The 20,167-nt window shown below is 42.9% G+C and overlaps 1 protein-coding gene across 4 annotated transcripts in view; it reads left to right on the top strand.

Moving 5' to 3' along the window:
- PXK (PX domain containing serine/threonine kinase like) overlaps nt 1–20,167 on the top strand; it is a 317,799-nt gene that overhangs the window by 173,588 nt on the left and 124,044 nt on the right. For all 4 annotated transcript variants that reach the window (XM_069206554.1, XM_069206556.1, XM_069206555.1 and 1 more), the window contains exons 8-9: nt 754–858; nt 19,154–19,255. In XM_069206554.1, coding sequence (XP_069062655.1) covers nt 754–858; nt 19,154–19,255 — 207 coding nt within the window. The remainder of the gene's footprint in view (nt 1–753; nt 859–19,153; nt 19,256–20,167) is intronic.

The raw sequence follows: 20,167 nt of genomic DNA, 5'->3' as shown, positions 1-20,167 counted from the left end.
CATTACAGGTTTAGCAGCAACTCTACAACTTTACAATCACTGTACTGACACTACACCACCAACACTACAAAATTGAAGTATTATAAGAATAAATCCTAGAACTGCAACAGCACCACAGCCTATAACATAATGCTACACCACATCCACCAGCATTGCCACGTCACAGCACCAATACTGTAACTGTACATCAATACACCTACAAGATGACAAATACAACATAGAACTATGTACTACATCTGCAACTGAAAATAGAAGGCTAATGTTCAAACACTACATCTATCAGACACCAATAAAACTATGCCGTCAGTACAGCTACAACAGTTTGACACTACAATTGCAACACTGCAGTTACAACCATCACTACAAGCACAACCATTATCCATTCCAACATGCCCATATAAGCGTTTGTGCATTAGGGCCCTAATTCACTGGACAGAATTAACCTGTTGTGCTCAGCCTTTAGTGTTTTATACCTAGTCAGTAGAACTATATCTGGTATCGACTTTCACTGAGAACATTTTTATAAATAAGCCCTCAAGTACGGCACTACAGCTACTAGAGTGCAAGCGCAACCCCCTGCAACATGTGTCCTGATCCCCAGATTACCTGAATTCTTGCTGACCAGTGGTTCATTTGGCCCAAAATAGGCGAACCACACTGTTGCATAATATTATAATATGCCATTGCGACTGTTAATGCTTTTGCTTTACTGGCTTAATGCCATGGTTAAGGTGACTGTTTTTTTTTCTACAGCATCCTTACATCTATCCAGTAACATTTGCAACAGCCAGTGACTCCTCTGCTCTGGTAATCCGAATGTTCAGTGAAAAAGGAACGCTAAAGGATCTCATCTACAAGGTAGTGTGCAACAGCAGCCTTTTTACATGTCTGTTTTTTCATGACATCCTTTATTGTAGGATATATGTATGTTACTTAAGAGCTCTTTGAATCTGTAGGAGAACATAACACTTTCTAGCTAACTTGTGTGATTAAATTCCAATAAAATCATGGAGGCAAGGATTAGACATCATCTTTCGTATTTATTTTTTATCCTCTGTCACTCGTTACAACATGAGAAAACACTATTAAAAAATATTAATAAGACCATAACCTCTGTGGGTCCATTATGAAAGCCATGTCCATTTAACATTTGAGACACCCTTCTATAAGGAGGAACCCCTCTTTATTTTTGCTAAGTGCTTAGCTGCCAGATAGGATCCAACATCCATCACTCTTATTTCTGAATCACACCTGTCATGAAAGAGGGCATGTGTCACTCATTTACCAAATAACAGAAGGCACTGCATAGGTTTACAAAGTTCAATATCCAGAGATGCAACTTCAACAAACTCACTACTACATGTTAATATTAAATCATTGGTATGACTATACTGAATGACCAACAAACCCAAATACTTGATCCTTCCAAAGAGACTCCCTATTTATAGTTGGGTATGCGCCATGGACCAGTCAATCTCCAGGTGGAGGAAGCCACACCTCCATGCCCATAACACAACAAACTTCACAATGGCTAGGAATGTTTATGGTATTTCGAGATCAGAGGTTGAGGATCAGGCATGTTCACAGCTTCCTCAAAACCAGAGCAGCCACTACTGACATAGACTTCAAATAATACTTCTTGAAGGTCGAGTATGTGACCGATCTGCTGTTTTCCCTCTGTCCTTCAATCACCCGCTAAAAACGCTTGGACAACATTACTCATTGTGTGGAATGAGCCCCAAAGGCCTAAACACCTGTTCCTGCCTCCAGCATCAACTAACAAATGCATATCGCTCTATAGGGAAATGAGACTGACTGCTTTAAACAGTTTTGTAATGGCAATCAACAAATTCCCCCCCCCTCATCATTTCCTCGTGCACCCACGTGAATTTGACCATGCAAAGCTGAGGTGTATCTGGGAAGACATGATACAAATTGGACTGCTTATTGGATTTAATTCTTTGTACAGTTGTTAATGTTCCCTGACTCGCACATATGAAACACTGTGACGTAATAAATATAAGAGCATGACCAGTTTGGCTGAAGTGCCTTACAAATAATATATTTGTTTTGAGGCAATTAAGGGAAGATGTTAAGACCATATTAAAGTCTCGGCTCGAGTAAAAAAGACGACCTGATATCCCAAATAAGTTTCCTTATCATTAGGTACTGCCCACTGGCAGCTTGTATCCTTGGAATGTCCTGCCAAGGTGGCTTATTTAAAGGAATTAATTGTCCTATAAGCTGTAACTGACTACACTAGCTCCAAAAGGTCATTTAAGATGTGCACTACCTTTGCTCTCAGAGGATCCAGGGTTCCCCCACTTCTAACCCCAGCGCATGCCCGTGTGAGCTTCTTCACCGGGCAGAACAATACCGCTTAACTCTCCCCTCTGACCAGACTCTGAGTGAACAAGGCAGTCTGTTGAGAAAGACCAGGATTGATCACTGTACCCTTTAATCATCCAGGCTGTAAGATTCAATGATCTGTTCCCCCACTTGCTTGTGCAGGAGACTCTGAACATCCATCGGAATTGCTGGGAAATCAGGGAGAGGCCTCAGTGAATCCCAAGGAAGTCGAGATGAACTTGAAACCAGACTCCAGATCTCCAGATCAGTGTTAGAAAAATCAGATGGGAAGACTGCCTCCGTACTTGGGATACCACTTTGGCTATCACCAGAAAGGGTGGAAATGCTAGTAAGTGCTTGTAGGAAGTTGGCTCTGTATGTGCTATTTCAAAGTAAGGAATAGCATGCACAGAGTCCAAGGGTTCCCCTTAGAGGTAAAATAGTGGTAAAAATAGATAATACTAATGCTCTATTTTGTGGTAGTGTGGTCGAGCAGTAGGCTTATCCAAGGAGTAGTGTTAAGCATTTGTTGTACATACACATAGACAATAAATGAGGTACACACACTCAGAGACAAATCCAGCCAATAGGTTTTGTTATAGAAAAATATATTTTCTTAGTTTATTTTAAGAACCACAGGTTCAAATTTAACATGTAATATCTTGTTTGAAAGGTATTGCAGGTAAGTACATTAGGAACTTTGAATCATTTCAATTGCATGTATACTTTTCAAGTTATTCACAAATAGCTGTTTTAAAAGTGGACACTTAGTGCAATTTTCACAGTTCCTGGGGGAGGTAAGTTTTTGTTAGTTTTACCAGGTAAGTAAGACACTTACAGGGTTCAGTTCTTAGTCCAAGGTAGCCCACCGTTGGGGGTTCAGAGCAACCCCAAAGTTACCACACCAGCAGCTCAGGGCCGGTCAGGTGCAGAGTTCAAAGTGGTGCCCAAAACGCATAGGCTTCAATGGAGAGAAGGGGGTGCCCCGGTTCCGGTCTGCTTGCAGGTAAGTACCCGCGTCTTCGGAGGGCAGACCAGGGGGGTTTTGTAGGGCACCGGGGGGGACACAAGCCCACACAGAAATTTCACCCTCAGCGGCGCGGGGGCGGCCGGGTGCAGTGTTAGAACAAGCGTCGGGTTCGCAATGTAAGTCAATGAGAGATCAAGGGATCTCTTCAGCGCTGCAGGCAGGCAAGGGGGGGCTTCCTCGGGGAAACCTCCACTTGGGCAAGGGAGAGGGACTCCTGGGGGTCACTTCTGCAGTGAAAGTCCGGTCCTTCAGGTCCTGGGGGCTGCGGGTGCAGGGTCTTTTCCAGGCGTCGGGACTTAGGGTTCAGAGAGTCGCGGTCAGGGGAAGCCTCGGGATTCCCTCTGCAGGCGGCGCTGTGGGGGCTCAGGGGGGACAGGTTTTGGTACTCACAGTCGTAGAGTAGTCCGGGGGTCCTCCCTGAGGTGTTGGTGCTCCACCAGCCGAGTCGGGGTCGCCGGGTGCAGTGTTGCAAGTCTCACGCTTCTTGCGGGGAGATTGCAGGGTTCTTTAAAGCTGCTTCTTTGGATAAAGTTGCAGTCTTTTTGGAGCAGGTCCGCTGTCCTCGGGAGTTTCTTGTCGTCGTCGAAGCAGGGCAGTCCTCAGAGGATTCAGAGGTCGCTGGTCCCTTTGGAAGGCGTCGCTGGAGCAGAGTTCTTTGGAAGGCAGGAGACAGGCCGGTGAGTTTCTGGAGCCAAGGTAGTTGTTGTCTTCTGGTCTTCCTCTGCAGGGGTTTTCAGCTAGGCAGTCCTTCTTGTTGTTGCAGGAATCTAATTTTCTAGGGTTCAGGGTAGCCCTTAAATACTAAATTTAAGGGCGTGTTTAGGTCTGGGGGGTTAGTAGCCAATGGCTACTAGCCCTGAGGGTGGGTACACCCTCTTTGTGCCTCCTCCCAAGGGGAGGGGGGTCACAATCCTAACCCTATTGGGGGAATCCTCCATCTGCAAGATGGAGGATTTCTAAAAGTTAGAGTCACCTCAGCTCAGGACACCTTAGGGGCTGTCCTGACTGGCCAGTGACTCCTCCTTGTTATTCTCATTATTTTCTCCGGCCTTGCCGCCAAAAGTGGGGGCTGGGGCCGGAGGGGGCGGGCAACTCCACTAGCTGGAGTGTCCTGCGGTGCTGTGACAAAGGGGTGAGCCTTTGAGGCTCACCGCCAGGTGTTACAGCTCCTGCCTGGGGGAGGTGTTAGCATCTCCACCCAGTGCAGGCTTTGTTACTGGCCTCAGAGTGACAAAGGCACTCTCCCCATGGGGCCAGCAACATGTCTCTAGTGTGGCAGGCTGCTGGAACTAGTCAGCCTACACAGACAGTCGGTTAAGTTTCAGGGGGCACCTCTAAGGTGCCCTCTGGGGTGTATTTTGCAATAAAATGTACACTGGCATCAGTGTGCATTTATTGTGCTGAGAAGTTTGATACCAAACTTCCCAGTTTTCAGTGTAGCCATTATGGTGCTGTGGAGTTCGTGTTTGACAAACTCCCAGACCATATACTCTTATGGCTACCCTGCACTTACAATGTCTAAGGTTTTGTTTAGACACTGTAGGGGTACCATGCTCATGCACTGGTACCCTCACCTATGGTATAGTGCACCCTGCCTTAGGGCTGTAAGGCCTGCTAGAGGGGTGACTGACCTATACTTGCATAGGCAGTGAGAGGCTGGCATGGCACCCTGAGGGGAGTGCCATGTCGACTTACTCGTTTTGTTCTCACTAGCACACACAAGCTGGCAAGCAGTGTGTCTGTGCTGAGTGAGAGGTCTCCAGGGTGGCATAAGACATGCTGCAGCCCTTAGAGACCTTCCTTGGCATCAGGGCCCTTGGTACTAGAAGTACCAGTTACAAGGGACTTATCTGGATGCCAGGGTCTGCCAATTGTGGATACAAAAGTACAGGTTAGGGAAAGAACACTGGTGCTGGGGCCTGGTTAGCAGGCCTCAGCACACTTTCAATTGTAAACATAGCATCAGCAAAGGCAAAAAGTCAGGGGGCAACCATGCCAAGGAGGCATTTCCTTACAGTGCTCTTCTACAGTCCTGCAGAAACACATCCACTGCTTCTGCATGGGGATCAGTCTCTGGCTCAAGTAACAATGCAGTTGAAGATTCAGATGTTAACCAAAGAGATCAACCTCAAAAGGATCCCACCTTTTCCTCAGGTGCTGAAAGTCTCCTGTGTCAACTTTCCAGCCACTGGAATCACATATGTGCCTGGAGTTCCTGTCCACTATCATGTTTTACTGGCTGTGGTAGTACTCCATAGACATCGATATGTTTTTCTTCTGGCTGAAGTGCCAGAGTACTTGCCCAGTTTTGCCAGCATCCTGGATCTTGTGCCTCCTTATTGGTGGGTGAGCAGAATACAGCACATCCACCTTGTCCTTGATAAAGTTCTTGATAGGGAAGGAAACCGTTAGGAGTTCTAGCAACTTGTTACTGTCTTCGGATGCAGCCATAACATTTTCTAATGCAGTCTTTTCAGTGTAAATTTCATTTATGGCACAAATTTACCACTTACATCCTCATTTAGGTTAAAGACTTTATTTAAAAAACACAATTACATTTGAAAAAATGCCATTACATAAACCTGTGGTTCCCAACTTTTTGATGCACTGAATCATTACTGGAAGCCGGAATCCCCAAGCAATTTGTACAGTTTAAATTTCAAACATTAAAACTGTAATTTGCAAAAAATACACAAACAAGTACACACCAAACAAATGAATTACTAAAGATATAATTATTTTACATTGAAAAAATATGCAAAAATCAGAAAATTTTAATGGGAAGGTTGGCGATGCATCATGGCGACTAACTTTTCAGTCTTTGGTTTTATTTATGAAAGTTGAATCTACTGGTCATATTCTACATTTCCCAGGCGATTTCTGTTTTAATTTTTTAGGTACAAAAGATCTGAAAAAGCTGTTTTCACATTAAAATATGGTGGTGAAAGGAAGTAAAACCATAAGGGCCTCTCATCTCTCCCTAGCCTTTCTGTCACATGTAATTGGAGCACCTTACAGGGGACTACAAGGTGTAGGATTCATATGTCACCCACTTTGGTAGGCATTTTCTAAGAGTGCTTGGTCCGGAGAAACACAAACTCAAGATTCAGAAAAGAACACAGTGGTTAGAGTTGACTTTAATAATAAGAATGTATTTCTACGCAAGGAAACCTTGTTTATTAGCAGCATAAGGAAAATGAAAGGCTTGGAAAAACAGCTTTGAAATTTGTGCCATGCAGTTTGTATGCAGCTCTTTAATGGCAGTTCATAGCTCACTGTGCTAGATTACAATTGCAATTTATGAACTGTACAGTAAAAAAAGAATATGTGACAAAAGCAGTAACCCACTGTGCTATGCACATAAAATACTATTTCTTGCATGATAAAGGTTTTTGCAACAGGCATATTAACCATCCGCGCTACCTTTGAGCCAAAAGTGCAACTAGCCAAAGCTCCCATCTCTCTCCAGCAAGTACATTAATCACTCGAGTTATCTTGACACTTTTGGAAACCTGCTTGGTGTACAAGAAACTTTGCAGTGCTTTTAAAATTGCTGCACAAAGGAAGTAATGAATATGAAAACATGCACCTGCTTGCCAGAGGGCCGACCTGGAGAAGTGCTTCCTCCCGGCCCAGTCCTGCGGACCCTCTGGGAATGTGTCACGAACCCTTGGCATCCCGCGGACCACAAGTTGGGAACCACTTGTATAAACAATACATGCAGCTATACAGATGCACAGAGTGTGATGTGCTATTAATTATCATTGTTGATGGAGGGTAGGGGCATCATCTCTTGTGAGTCATGGCCACTCCCCACACTTAATGGTGCCTATAGCTTATTACACTCTGCATGACTGGTTATGTGGTAAACATTATACGTTTGGGTGCTTTCATGCAGAAAATGCAGTGGCATAAAAAGACGTATACTAGAGAGAACTGTGAAATATGGAAACTATTTCGTGTTTCCCAGTGAAATATGGGTTTCACCATCATAACGCCACCACCAAAACCACTCTGTAGAGCTTTAACATTATCAGGACTACTAGGATGGTGTGGCATGGAGGACCAAATTATACAGCAATGTTTCTTTAAATTATGCAGCACAACGTGCAAATTATGCAGGACATTTCCATGCAGCGTTGTTTTCACCCGTTTGATGTAAAAAAAATATTTGTGAAATTTGCACATTACCTAGCAAATGTAGTAAATCCAGAATTATATGGTAAAGGCTACAGAATCATGTAAATCTACTGGTCCGCATCAGTTTTATAAAGAGAGCTATAAGGTTTAAGGCTTGTACCGCCACCATCCTCTCCTGCGCAGGGTGACACCTGTGGAAGCAGGAGGGCAGTAATGACACTTAGTTTGCCCACGATGCGCATCACAACCTCGACCTCACAGCCAGTGCTCTGCCGGCCACCTATTCCTGTTCTTTAGCCTCCAGGAAGAAATCCAGGAATAATGAAATACAAAATCTCATTTTATAGTAAGTTACCCCTCAGCTATGTAATAATTGCGTAAGTTGAGATAGCTGAAGGGCAAGCACTAGGTGGTATGCCAGTGAGCGTGCTAGACATTTCTAAAGGAAAGTATTTGTTGTCGATAAGGGCGCATCCCGTTATTGCTTACATCACCTTGGACTCTTACTGATTTTGGCGGGAGCCGGGTGTCTGACGTAAGGCTCCAAAGTGCAGTAATATCGTTCCCGTTTATTTGTCTCCGAGGCACACGCACGTGCTCCTAGGCCGAGTGCTTTCGCGACCTGCTTCCATTCACATTTTCATGGCTCGTACCAGCAGGGATTTATGTCCTATGATGTAGCCCTGAGAAATATTTAACTTTACACAACGCTGCCTGTGTGGCTGCTGCTTGACTTGTGCTTCTGAATATCTCTGGTGGAAAGAGGGACTACATTTTCGTTAAAAAAATCACATTTTATAAGTTAATCTTCTCCTACCAACACTACATTTCTCAATTCATTTGATTTAAATAACTGTCGCAGTACATGGGGCGATTGTTTTCTTAATTTGCTAGAGCACACTTATTTTTTTCATTTATAGATTTGATTTTTGTTGCATTTTGCGTAAAGGAGTTTCAGAGCATGCCGTATGCTGAGTTCCCATTCAGATGTAATCTACTCTGTGCTGGGCCTTTGGTGTCTGACCACAGTGTCAAAACAGAAGAATGGAAATAGCACCTTAAAACAGCAAAGGCCCTCGTATTACCTCAACCGCGTCAGTGGTCGATAGATAGTGTGAATGACATTTCACTACAATTATTTAGACCACACAGACCATACCAAGGCGCGATAGTTCAAGAAAGTGCATTTTTTATTTTTACTTAACTATATTTCCTTTAAAAAACATTTTTAGGTCTAGTTTTAGCGAAAAACTTTTGATTTTACTAAAATGTTCTATTTCATTTACTTACTTCTAGGGGCTTTTGGCATCCATTGGTCTGTTATTGGGCCTTTCACATTTTCTTCCACCCACTAGGCCATTTTGCACTGGTCACTTCGTCAGCTCATTGGCTGTCTTTGCTGTAAGAAGCGGCTGTCCACACTTTAACGAGGATCACAACCTCAAAGAAAGTACTTATCTTTTTTTTATATTTATTTCTGTCTAGTTAGGCCATAAAAGTACAAATGATAAGAGCAGTAATGTACAAGTGCTTATCTTCAGCGCATGAGATTACTACAGCAGTGTGTTTTTGCTTTTAGCCTTTGCTTTTATTTTATAACGGTGAGAACCCGCTACTCCCTCCAACAATAGTTATACAAAAATCATAATAAAGCTACAATCCAATAGGCTCCCCAGACGTATTGCTTTTACCATTGTTTGCTCATGATCGTACTTCTGCTGACTCATATGTTGTGTGCACTAAAGGTAAGGAAATAAAAAAACAGTTTCACAAAAACTATTACGCATGATTAATATCAGCTTGTGATTGTGGGCAAAGTCGCATTGGCCAAGAGTTGCACTGCTAAATTAACTACTTCTAAGCTACTGGAACTGATCTGCAGTGCGGTTCCTAATTTATTCACCTATTTGTCTAGGGTGAGTTTGAGATTCCAACCAAAATGTGTACTCCGTGTCTGTCTGCAATCTTGCTGCACGTCATGGTACATACATACATGTAGAACACTTGCATGAATGTGTGCAAGAAGAAAGAGCAAATTCGTAATAAAAAGATCATGGACTGTGGCACAGTTCAGGCTTTCGTTCCCAGCTTTCCTAAGGAGATCAAGGTTGAGAAGCAAGATCCCTCGATGGCATTTAAGTGTTCTCTCATGGAAAGATCTACAATGATACCCAGGTTTCTTTTTGCAGTGTTTGTAGTAGGGACGGACCACAAGTCATGAGGCCCCTAGTCCTCAGACCGCACATAATGGGCCTTTCCGAAAAGCACAATGTCTGTTTTACCCGAGTTAAGTTGCAGACATTTCTGTCACATCTAGGTGGCAATTATTTACATACATTCACATAATCTTTCGTTAGTGGATTGTGGATTTGGTCCCATGGCAATAACCAGTTGGTTATCATCTGCATATGATGTAACCTCAAAACCAAAAGATTTGCTCACTTGTACCACTCGGGCAACATAGATGTTAAAAAGAGTGGTACTCAGAGAAGATCCCTGTAGCACCCCCTGTCCAAGGCAGTGATCTGAGAGCAGAATAAGTGCATCTCCACCATATGGGTATGTTCGCTCAGAGTTCTTCAACCAGCCTAAGGCTTTCCCTTTGACACCAATCTCCACCAGTCCATGAAGTAAGACTGAGGCCCTTATTAAGAGTTTGTTGGGTGGCGGAGGCTGCCCGGCAAACTCTTTGGGTCGGAAAAGCGGCACTTCGGTTTTCCGGCTGCTGGCCCTATTATGAGTTTCCCTCTGGGCCAGCGGGAAACTCACCACAACATTGATGCCTGCTCGTAAACGAGCCGATGGCAATTTTGCATTGCGTCGGGTGCAACATCACCCATTGCGCTTATTACTGCCAGTACTTTGGGCACTGTGATTAGCCCAGAAATTAAAATTAAATAGAACAAAGTTTAGACTATAGCAGCCAATGCTAAAATATAGCATAAATCCTGTATCATGTACCTGTATTGGCTTAAAGGGCCTGACCCAAAGGCCCCCTCTGTATTTTTAGGATTAGCTCGAAACTGCCTGAACTGTTGCCGGAGATGATATCAACACCAAAAATGAAAATAAATAGGGGCTTTGGGTCATTCCACCTCATCCAGTGGTTTATTTGGACAGCCCTCCTTTGCCTCTGCTTGAAGTAAACATAATTCAAATTTCGAATCAAGCCACAGGACTATTTCAGTCACTTATAACTACTGGCAATTAGGTGCGATAGTGATTTTGCACTAAAGTATTTGTACCAAGAAGTGATTGTGCATATAAACGTAGTTCTGAGCTTCTAAAAGCTTTTGCACACTTACACTGATGTTGCACAAAGCTCAGTTTGTACTTCATTGTGCTGTCGGACATTATACTAGCATGTTTTCTTTCTGTACTGAAGGATACTTCTCAGATGCATATTGCAGCTTCCCTATGCTGAATTTGCTGCAAGATCAACGGCCAACATGTTTTTTTGTATGATCTTATCTTTTGATACCTTGAGTGCCCTAAAATCATCTACTGTGAATGGGGACTGCAACACCACTAGCTCACCCTTCTCCTCTCGCTCCATCGCCCACATTGTCCTCGTGATGAAACCAACAGCATTATGCCACCCTAAATCAAGAATAAAAGTAGTAAGCAATGTAACATGCAACAAAGGTCCTCCACCGCTGACATAGACCGAAATACTAATATGGACAAAATCCACAGCCTTTCCAGAAATCTCCATGCCTGTGATGAAGACTCCATTTGTCGTCCATCCTCCTGATCCAGTCCAGCTACACCTAAACAACAGCACACAAAGTGCAGCACCACGGAAAAACCTGACCACCCACAGGCGCACTATTCATGTGAGAGGTCTGTTTACTTGTCCCGCACTTCATTAAAGCCACTTTCAGCAAACAATTATTAGCTGCTCTCCAAAAAACTGCTTCACACTAAAATGAAGCTGATACAAAGTCCACAAGTCTGCAAACCGCAGTATCCAGCTCCCTCCCACAAGCAGTCTCCTCCAGAGACTGCTTTCTTAATCCCCTGATACACCTCCGTCAACACTCCAAATTACTTACAGGTCCCAGTGCTTTAAAGCATAACTCCAAGCACATTACCTCTAAGCCGCCCCTCAGCCTCAAATACTCTCATCAAAGATCCCACAACACATGCTATTGTCACTGTTTGAATTCTGTAAACATAATCAAAGACCAGACTGCCTAAGCAACCTCAGAAGAATCATCACTTCCATCTTCCAGACATCACATCAAGTCGCCCTCCTATGTCTGCAGTTTGTAGCAGCTTTAATATTTACCCTTATCCAAAACTGTGACCATGACGTAATTTTACTCAAGGAAACCTGTGCTATACATCCTTCATACTACTATGGCATAACTATGATGCAACGCACAACATCCTCTACCTTGATGGCACTGGACACACTGAAGTGGCTACCCACGAGACTCGTTAATGCAGCTGATTAATTCAATAAACTCCTCATTGTTCTAATGCTGCATTGCAAAGATTACAAACACGAGCCATAAACCACAAAGGCTGAAAAGATCACACCACCCTCTACGAGCAAAAATAGTTTTGTTAATGGTTCCTTGGTTATAGTACTGTTCTTCTTACCTCCTCTTGAGATTAGACATTCCTGAAGGTTTCACCCTCCTCTAGAAACAATAAATAACACACACACACACACACACACACATATCCCTCCAATTGTAACCTGAATCTGATTTCCATATGGAAACACAACATACACACCTCCTAACCCAGTCATATTGGCTTGGTAAAATAATTTCTTAATTTCATTCAAAATCCTGACCTTAATGCATCCAGCACATGCTACATTGGAAACAGAAATTGTAAAATGTAGACCTCAGACACATTAACAAGGATTAGCGAAGCCAATTTATCTAACTTTCATGTATTAACGTACAAACACTGGCATACACAAATATCCGCAGACTGTCTGCCCCATTTTTTTCATTTCCCAAGCCTGCAATGTTGCTGTTTATTTAGGCTTTAGGTGCTGAGCAGTGCAGCACCAAAAGCTTGGGGAATTAAAGCTAGAAACGATTTCTAAGAGGAACAAAAGGAGGAAGGTTCCATAGAAGATGCATACCTATGGTTGCATATGTTAACACTCTAAAACCAGAACTATTGCCTTTGCTAATTCTTGTTCGTTTTTTTTTTTTTAAGAACATGACCCTAGCAGGCATCTGAAGAGTGTCTTTTTTAACCCCACCTAAAAGTGCTGGCATATAACCTGGAATTTTGCGTTTCGTCTTTGTTCTTTGTGTGTGATCTGATGCATAACGTTAGCAGCTAGCGTGGGAACTGTGAAAACATTTCTACACACACAATTTATCACGTTAAGACGATTTAAAAAGCAGTTTCTGTTTTACCAGCCTTTTTGCCTTGTCACTTTAATTTGGGTATTAGTGTTTTAAACAACCTTCAGTCAATTGACGATGTTATATTGTAGCATTTGACACATTTCCAAACACGCTGAAAACCTCTTCCGCTGTCTGTTTCCTGTGCATAGTCCTGTGGGCACGGGAACGTTGAGTGACACCAGTGAATATGTCCTGCTTAGTAAAGGATGTGGTCACGGTCATCATGGCATTAGTTACTTATTGGCCAACATATGGTTATTCAGGGATTTGTGTGATTCACTGGTGCTTAAAAATGTGTACGGTTACTCAGAAATAAATGCAAACACTTTCTCTGGCAGTCTGTCTACTCTTTTTCATGTAAGTGTAATTGACAATGAAAAAGCAGCTGACTTCATGAATGGGGTGAATGGTTTGATGTCCAAGCTGAGAACACCAGTAAAAATATTGAATGAGTGGGCAGTTAAAGAGTACTGCCATCTAAACATTAACCAATGAGCGAAAACTTCACTGCAAGTCAACTCTTGACAGCATTTCCTTGCAAGGCTATGAGAGAGCGAGAGAGAGAGAGAGATAGAGAGGGGCTGTGTGTGGCTGTGTTCTTTCTCAGACCTGTCTTAAACTGACTCTGATATTTCATTCCAGTGCTGTTCTACACTGTCTTTTATGGAGATTAATACATAACTTTCTCATTCCTTTAAGCTGTTCTGCATTAGAGATTTACAGGTTTTAAATATGGAGGTATAATATCTTATGGGGGAAAAAGTGAAGAATAATAGTCGTGTAGACAAGTTAATTTATGATTCCAATTTCCATTGCAGGTGATATCCCTGGAAAAGCATACTGTATTTAGGGACACTAGTGTTGCTTAGCTGCCACAGTGTCAGAGAAGAATAGAGGTTAAAGAAACAGGGAAAGAGATGTGTACTAGGGACTGCCCTGGATTCCAGTGCCTAGTTTGGGGCAGACAATGCCAGTAGGGCTCCCCGGCACTCGTTTTGGGGAACATTATTTCATTTTTCTTGTCAGACATTGACCACAAGAAATAGAGAGGGAGTAACAGGCAAAAGGTAAAGAGTAGGAAGAGAAAACCGAAAACTCGTTGAAAATGGAGAAAACGGGGAGCTGTACCAGTGAGCTAAAGCGGCAGGGAGGGTCTGATAGGGAACGGAAAAGGCATGAGGTCTATTCAAGACTACATGGCCTTGGTATTCGGTTGCCACTGCCTGCGGGTTTCTGAGCAGAGGTTTTGGCACCAGCACTCTTTCTGTTATAAATTAAGCACTGACTGCACTCTTCTCAGTGCTAAGTTTCTTTTGCTAACAGTGTTCAGAGAGATATACCTCAAACTAGATTTTAATATTATTTAATATTGTTACACATAGATGTACTTGAGTGAGTTAGATCCTTGGGAGGGGTTGTTGTACGGTTCCTACCAAAATAATAGGACTGCTTACCTAAGATGACAGAACTTCAGAATGTGGGGAACTGAGTCCTTCTACACCATCAGAAATTGTCGGCCCAATTCCTGTGCCTCACTTACACCCCTAACCCTGCTAGGGCGAAGTGTGATTATGGCAACCTGTACCTGATACTCTGACTCATCAGCGAAGTCATGGAAACAAATCTCACCCTTTTTAATTGAATTTCTCATGCATGGCCAAGCAAAACACAAGAGATATGAAATATGTTTTCAATACATTTATTGAAACAATCTGAATCTTGCATAAAGAGAATGAGCTGCGATAATTAGGCAGATGAAACAAAGTAACCAGCATTATGAAAATTGTAAAGACGGTGAATAATCCAACCATGATATATGAGTTCTAGAGGTTCCTACCTAACCCTGAGACTATGCTGAGAACATAGCAGATGAACCCTTCTGCCTGCCCGATCTATAGGACTGGCCTTCACTCCACCGCTGATTCCTGGAAATGATACCGGGAACCAGCCTGTAGTGTGGATGGCAATCCTCTCGGGAAGCTGGCATATTAGTGCCAGCAGAGCTGCATGTCAAGCACAGCAGTCGTCCAGTATGGTCTCGGTTGGAATGCCCCTCTGCCCCTCTCAGGTCAGTGCATCATTTATATAATAAAACCGCACTGTTAGAAGCACAGCTCTGATGCAGTGCTTTGCCTAAATGTTAGAAGCTAGGATATTCTATACAGTGTTCTTAGTCTTGGACAGAACATACTGATTATATGCAGAGAAAAGGCTAACTTAAACAAGCAACACATACAATATATTCCTATAATAGTATCATGCAAGTGAAGGGAAGTAAAGTGTATACAATGCCATTGCTAACAGTGATGCAGCCAAAACATGTAAAGTATGAAATCTAAAATGAAGGTAAGAAACGGGGAACCAACTCAGATCCAAGTGGTCCTCACAGCAGGGTGGGTTAGGGCATAAATAAGGCAAGCCCTTTCAGTTGAATTGAGATTGCAGGTGCAGAAATGCCTGTCAGTGAGTGTTAGATGAACAGTTCTAGAATTTCCTTGTTAGTCTTCTAAGTTGCATCAAGTGTCAAGCAGTTTGTAAGTTGCCCTTCATCACAAGTGGGGGGGTGGGAGGGTTGGGTGCATGTATGTACCGTTTGCGTGTATGTGTAGCGGAATGGGTGTGTGTGTGTGAGTGCGTTTGTTTATGTATGTGTGCGTGGAGGGTGTGTGTCTGCATGTAGGCGGAGGGGAGGGGGTTTTGGGGTGCAAGTGAGTAGGTGTGTGTATTGAGATGCATGCAAGTGGGGCTGCATGTGTGCAAGTCTACAAGTGAGTGGGGGTGTCTGTGTACAGGTGCAAATGAGTGGGGGTGTCTGTATGGGTGCGGATGAGGGAGTGCTTGTATGCAAGTGAGTGGGGGTGTCTGTATGCATGCAAGGGAGTGGAGGTGTGTGTGTGTGTATGCGTGCAATCTGGTGGGGGTGTTTGTATGGAAGTGTACGGATGTGGGGGTGTTTGTATGGAAGTGTGTGTGAATGGATTTGTGCGTGGAGGGGTGGGATGTGCATGAATGCGGAGGGGAGTGGGGAGTGTGATTAATTGTGGAGGGTGGTGCGTATGTGTGAGTGGGGGTGTGTGTATGTCAGTGAGAGAGTGGGTGGGGGTGTTAGTATGGATGTGTGAGGTTGGGTGGGGGATGTTTGGAAGTGTGTGGACGGGTGGGTGGGGTGCATGTGTGAGGGTGCGTGTGCCGGCAACAGGAATGGGGATTCCTGTCGCTGGTATGTTACCGCCAGGATTTTTGTGACGGGGCAACCGCCGCAAAAAGCCTGGCGATTTGCTGCCTCTTAATACAGCCAGCGGTCTGAGGCATTCTGCCAGCCCGGAGGAGCTCACCGCCGGTGCGACCAAACTGGCAGGCCGGGCGGCGTTGTGGCGGTTTGGCTTCGGCCAAACCGGCCTACTTGTATTGCGCGGTCTGCCACCGCAGATCCGCCACACTCGTAATGAGGGACAGTCTCCCCCAAAATTCAGAAAAGGGGCATCCAGCATCCTTCAAGAGAAAAACAAGATAATCTCTCTAGTCTAACACAGAATAATGTAATCCAGTTTATAAGTACCTTTAGGGATATCCTTTGACAATGAAGAGTAGTTTTCACACAAGGGAGTTTTTATTATGCAGATATTGCATTGTGAGATCAGGCCTGCAGAATTATTTCTTCATTTTGTGTAGGAGGAGTAATTTGGCAGAGGCTGCTGCTATGTACCACAACGTACTCTGTTGATACCTAAGGCCACTTTTATCTGTATCCCGGATTAGCAGAGCAGAATGAGCTAACACTGTCCTGATTTACCCCTAAATTGTTTTTGATGCTTGTCAAGTGAATACTTTGTGTCCAGGGATTCTGGTTGTGCTGGGATGACAGGGAATGTGCCGCAACATTGGCCTCTCTAGAAGAGTTCCTGAAATCAATCCTGAGATCATTCTTTAATTTTAGCTGGCATCCAGTAGACCCTTCTGTATTATGCTGTATGATATTAACCTGAAACTGACCTTTCAGGGAGCAGTATTCCACCTAGTACGATTCCCAAAGAAAAGCAGCTGTTCTTACTCATTATTGTCAGAGATTCCAGTAGGGTTTTAATAGGCAATTGTAATATTGTGCAGCCTAGAACGTTTGCAAAGACGTTGGGTATTGTTTACCAAGGCACTGTTGCAGTTGGATGCCTCCAGAACTACTTCCTTTTCAGATGTCTTTCTGCAGATCTTCAAATGTTGTAGAATCTTTATATTTTATTATTTGACCTTTGTGTTTATCAACCCCCTTTGTGCAGTTTTGACATTGCACGCAGTTTGATGAATCAAAAGATCTATGTTTAGCCTCTTACATAGTCTCAGCTAGATCTCACTGGAGTTAGGTAGCCTTCAGCTGTGTGAAGGTAAAGATTTCCGTGTTCTGACCCACTAAAGGAGAGAAAAGGTTTCTGGGGCAATTGCCCTCATTTCGGCCGGTATGGTTCGGATAAGCCCATAATCTGGCACATGGCTCAGCAATTCTAAATACCCACAAATAGTGTTGTAAATCTGGCATTCACTTGACCCTGTTTTTTTTTTTTTTTCCCCGACTAACTACTCATTTACTTGAACACTTGTCTGAAATATCTTGCAGGTATATGAAGTGGAATTGCACTCGAGATATTTTGCCAATGTGCCAGATCATCTAGAAAGTTAGTCTTTTCCACTGATTCAAGTCTGTTGGAGTCAATCTATGCATACATCATCATTCCAGGTTGATTTTATGGAAATTAAGTCAGTTATGGGCAGCCTGTGTCCCCCTCGCCCCGGATTATTTAAAAAAAAATCTTGGGAGCAGATTCATATTTACATTAATTTGGTATCATCTGCACAATGTTTGAATGTCACTTTATTGTTCCTAACATACTCTACCTCCCTAAGCCTCTGTCTTGAATGCTCTGCCTCTCTCAATTGCTCGGTAACTAAAATATGCCAGAGTTCTTCATTTTTGTAATAGAAACATTTTAGCCTCACTCAGCAGCACTTGGAACCTGCAGCAAGGTTACATGAGCTCTGTACAAGAGTGAGGAACAAAATAATGCGGGAATAAAAAGTTAGCACTTTTTTTCTATGAAATTCATCCATATGCTGTAGGTCGTACACTTACCATTCAGAATGCCTTTCTAAATGAACGTGCTTAGAATCTTCATGGCATCTACAGAAATCTAAATTCCCATTGGCTTCTAGCACAAAACATTACTTTTAAGTGCTTCAAGTAGGATTGTAGCTAGATTGTCAGTTCAGGAACTACTGGGGCATTCATCCAATATGGCGCAGAACTAGAACGCGTCAAGCACACACGGGATTCAGCCCGTTATAATTGCTAACATCTAGCTTGATTACCTTTATTTGATTCTAACCATGGATTCTTGTTGATGATTACCATGAGCCTTGAAAAAGCCCCAGGTGAACTCATCACTAGGGGGCAAAACAAATATCGGCTGTCCGGTCACTAATTTACAAGACTGTATTTATAAAGGACAACATCGATCTCCAAGGCCCAAAAGTGTATTAACAAATATACCTGGATACATCATTTTGACTCGGAGTATCAATTTCATACTATTACCGAATCACAAATTCGAACATTTACAACTAAGTGGGGTTTCAACCTCCATTACTATATGTACTTTGTTTCTGGGGGCAAACCGGTGCACAGCCCCTTGCTGACAACCCACAATGAAGTAAACAAATGGGCATTCAAAGGAAGAGAGAAGTGGGCTAACACTAACCTCGCTCTTTGAGTTCAGTAACTACCTTTGTGCCTGCCGAGAGTTTGATACAGATGAATTGTCATTATTGGAGCTTTTCAATGTTTGATTGTAGGTAAATTCACAGTTTATGATTAGTTTTGTTTGCAAAGATCTTTAGCCAATTTGAGTTTCAGGAGTTGACAAGGTTGCTGGCAGTGGTTTTCCTGTTTTGGAAAAGATGCTTTGACAGCAGTGGACTGTCACTGACCAATATTCTTCCTTGTTAAGGTGCATCAGGTTTGTTAGCAGTGAAGTTGTTTCCCGGTGTAGATTTTCTCACTGACTTGAGATAGCTTGGTTGAAAAGGATTTGCTGATTGAAATGATACAAGAGCATCAGTATAAAGCCATTTTGCTGATAGAATTGCTTTTGTTACATTGTGGTTGCTTTGCAGTAAAATGTGTTATGCACACTTTCTTGACCTGTAGCATTTTGTCTCTCTTGCATTCATACAAGCATACTTTGCCTGTCTTCTGTTACTTTAGGCAAAACCAAAAGACCCATTCCTGAAGAAGTACTGCAATCCCAAGAAGATCCAGGGACTTGAACTTCATCAAATAAAAACTTTTGGGCGGCACATACTTGAGGTAAAACCATCCTTTGTACAGTGAATGAATCTTATTTTCTGTTTGCCCATTAAAATAAGTTATTTCACAGCTTCACTTAAAGGAATATCAAGTTTTACTCTTTGTCTTAAGCGGTCATTTTGTAAAATTTAAATATAACAATTAACCATTTCTATCTCTCAACCAGACAAAATTGGAATGAAACTAAGTCTGCAATGTAGTCGTTGTTTCAAAACGTTGTTCAGATCAAGGTCGCTAGTTCATTTTCCCCACCTAAGTCACTAATAAGAGAACTCATTAGTGTATGGCAGTTGGTCAAAGTAGTTAAAAATTGAATTTTAAGATCTTGCCCTAATTTACAGTCATTGAGGGTCACACACAAGTATCATCACATCCACCATTCTCCCCTCATTGTAGTTTCAGCTAGGTGACCGCAGTACATGTACTACATACACACACATGCATACTATTTAGCACCAGGATATTCAAAGTACGGTCTGGGGGCACATGCGGCCCTCCTGACCTTTGATTGCGGCCCCCTGATGAACACCTGCACTGGGCTGATTTACACTTGACAGAGCAGGAATATTCAGAAAGCTGTGAAAGGGGAATAACTTATTTACACGTTAACTAATGTAACGGTAAAGAAGCAGAGAAGGTGTCCTATACAACTTACTTTAGGAACACCTTTAGTTTTAAAGACTTCTTGCACTACACATGTAAAAACATGATAAACTCTGCAAACGTCAAAAAAGTGTATTTTGTTAACATGCATTAGTGTTTTACCTTAGTAGATCAGGTTATATCACTGCATTGAGAGGCATTTATTAGCACTGATAGTTTTTAACATGAGCTTGGAAACATTCATGCGACCCCCATTCTGAAAACAATGCCATTAATGAACCAAGAGGTAAGTCATTTGTCAGGTGCATC

This window comes from Pleurodeles waltl, chromosome 9, assembly GCF_031143425.1.
Source record: "Pleurodeles waltl isolate 20211129_DDA chromosome 9, aPleWal1.hap1.20221129, whole genome shotgun sequence".
Classification (NCBI taxonomy): domain Eukaryota; kingdom Metazoa; phylum Chordata; class Amphibia; order Caudata; family Salamandridae; genus Pleurodeles; species Pleurodeles waltl.
The sequence above is the reverse complement of the archived record's forward strand: the minus strand, read 5'-3'. Positions and strand labels throughout refer to the sequence as shown.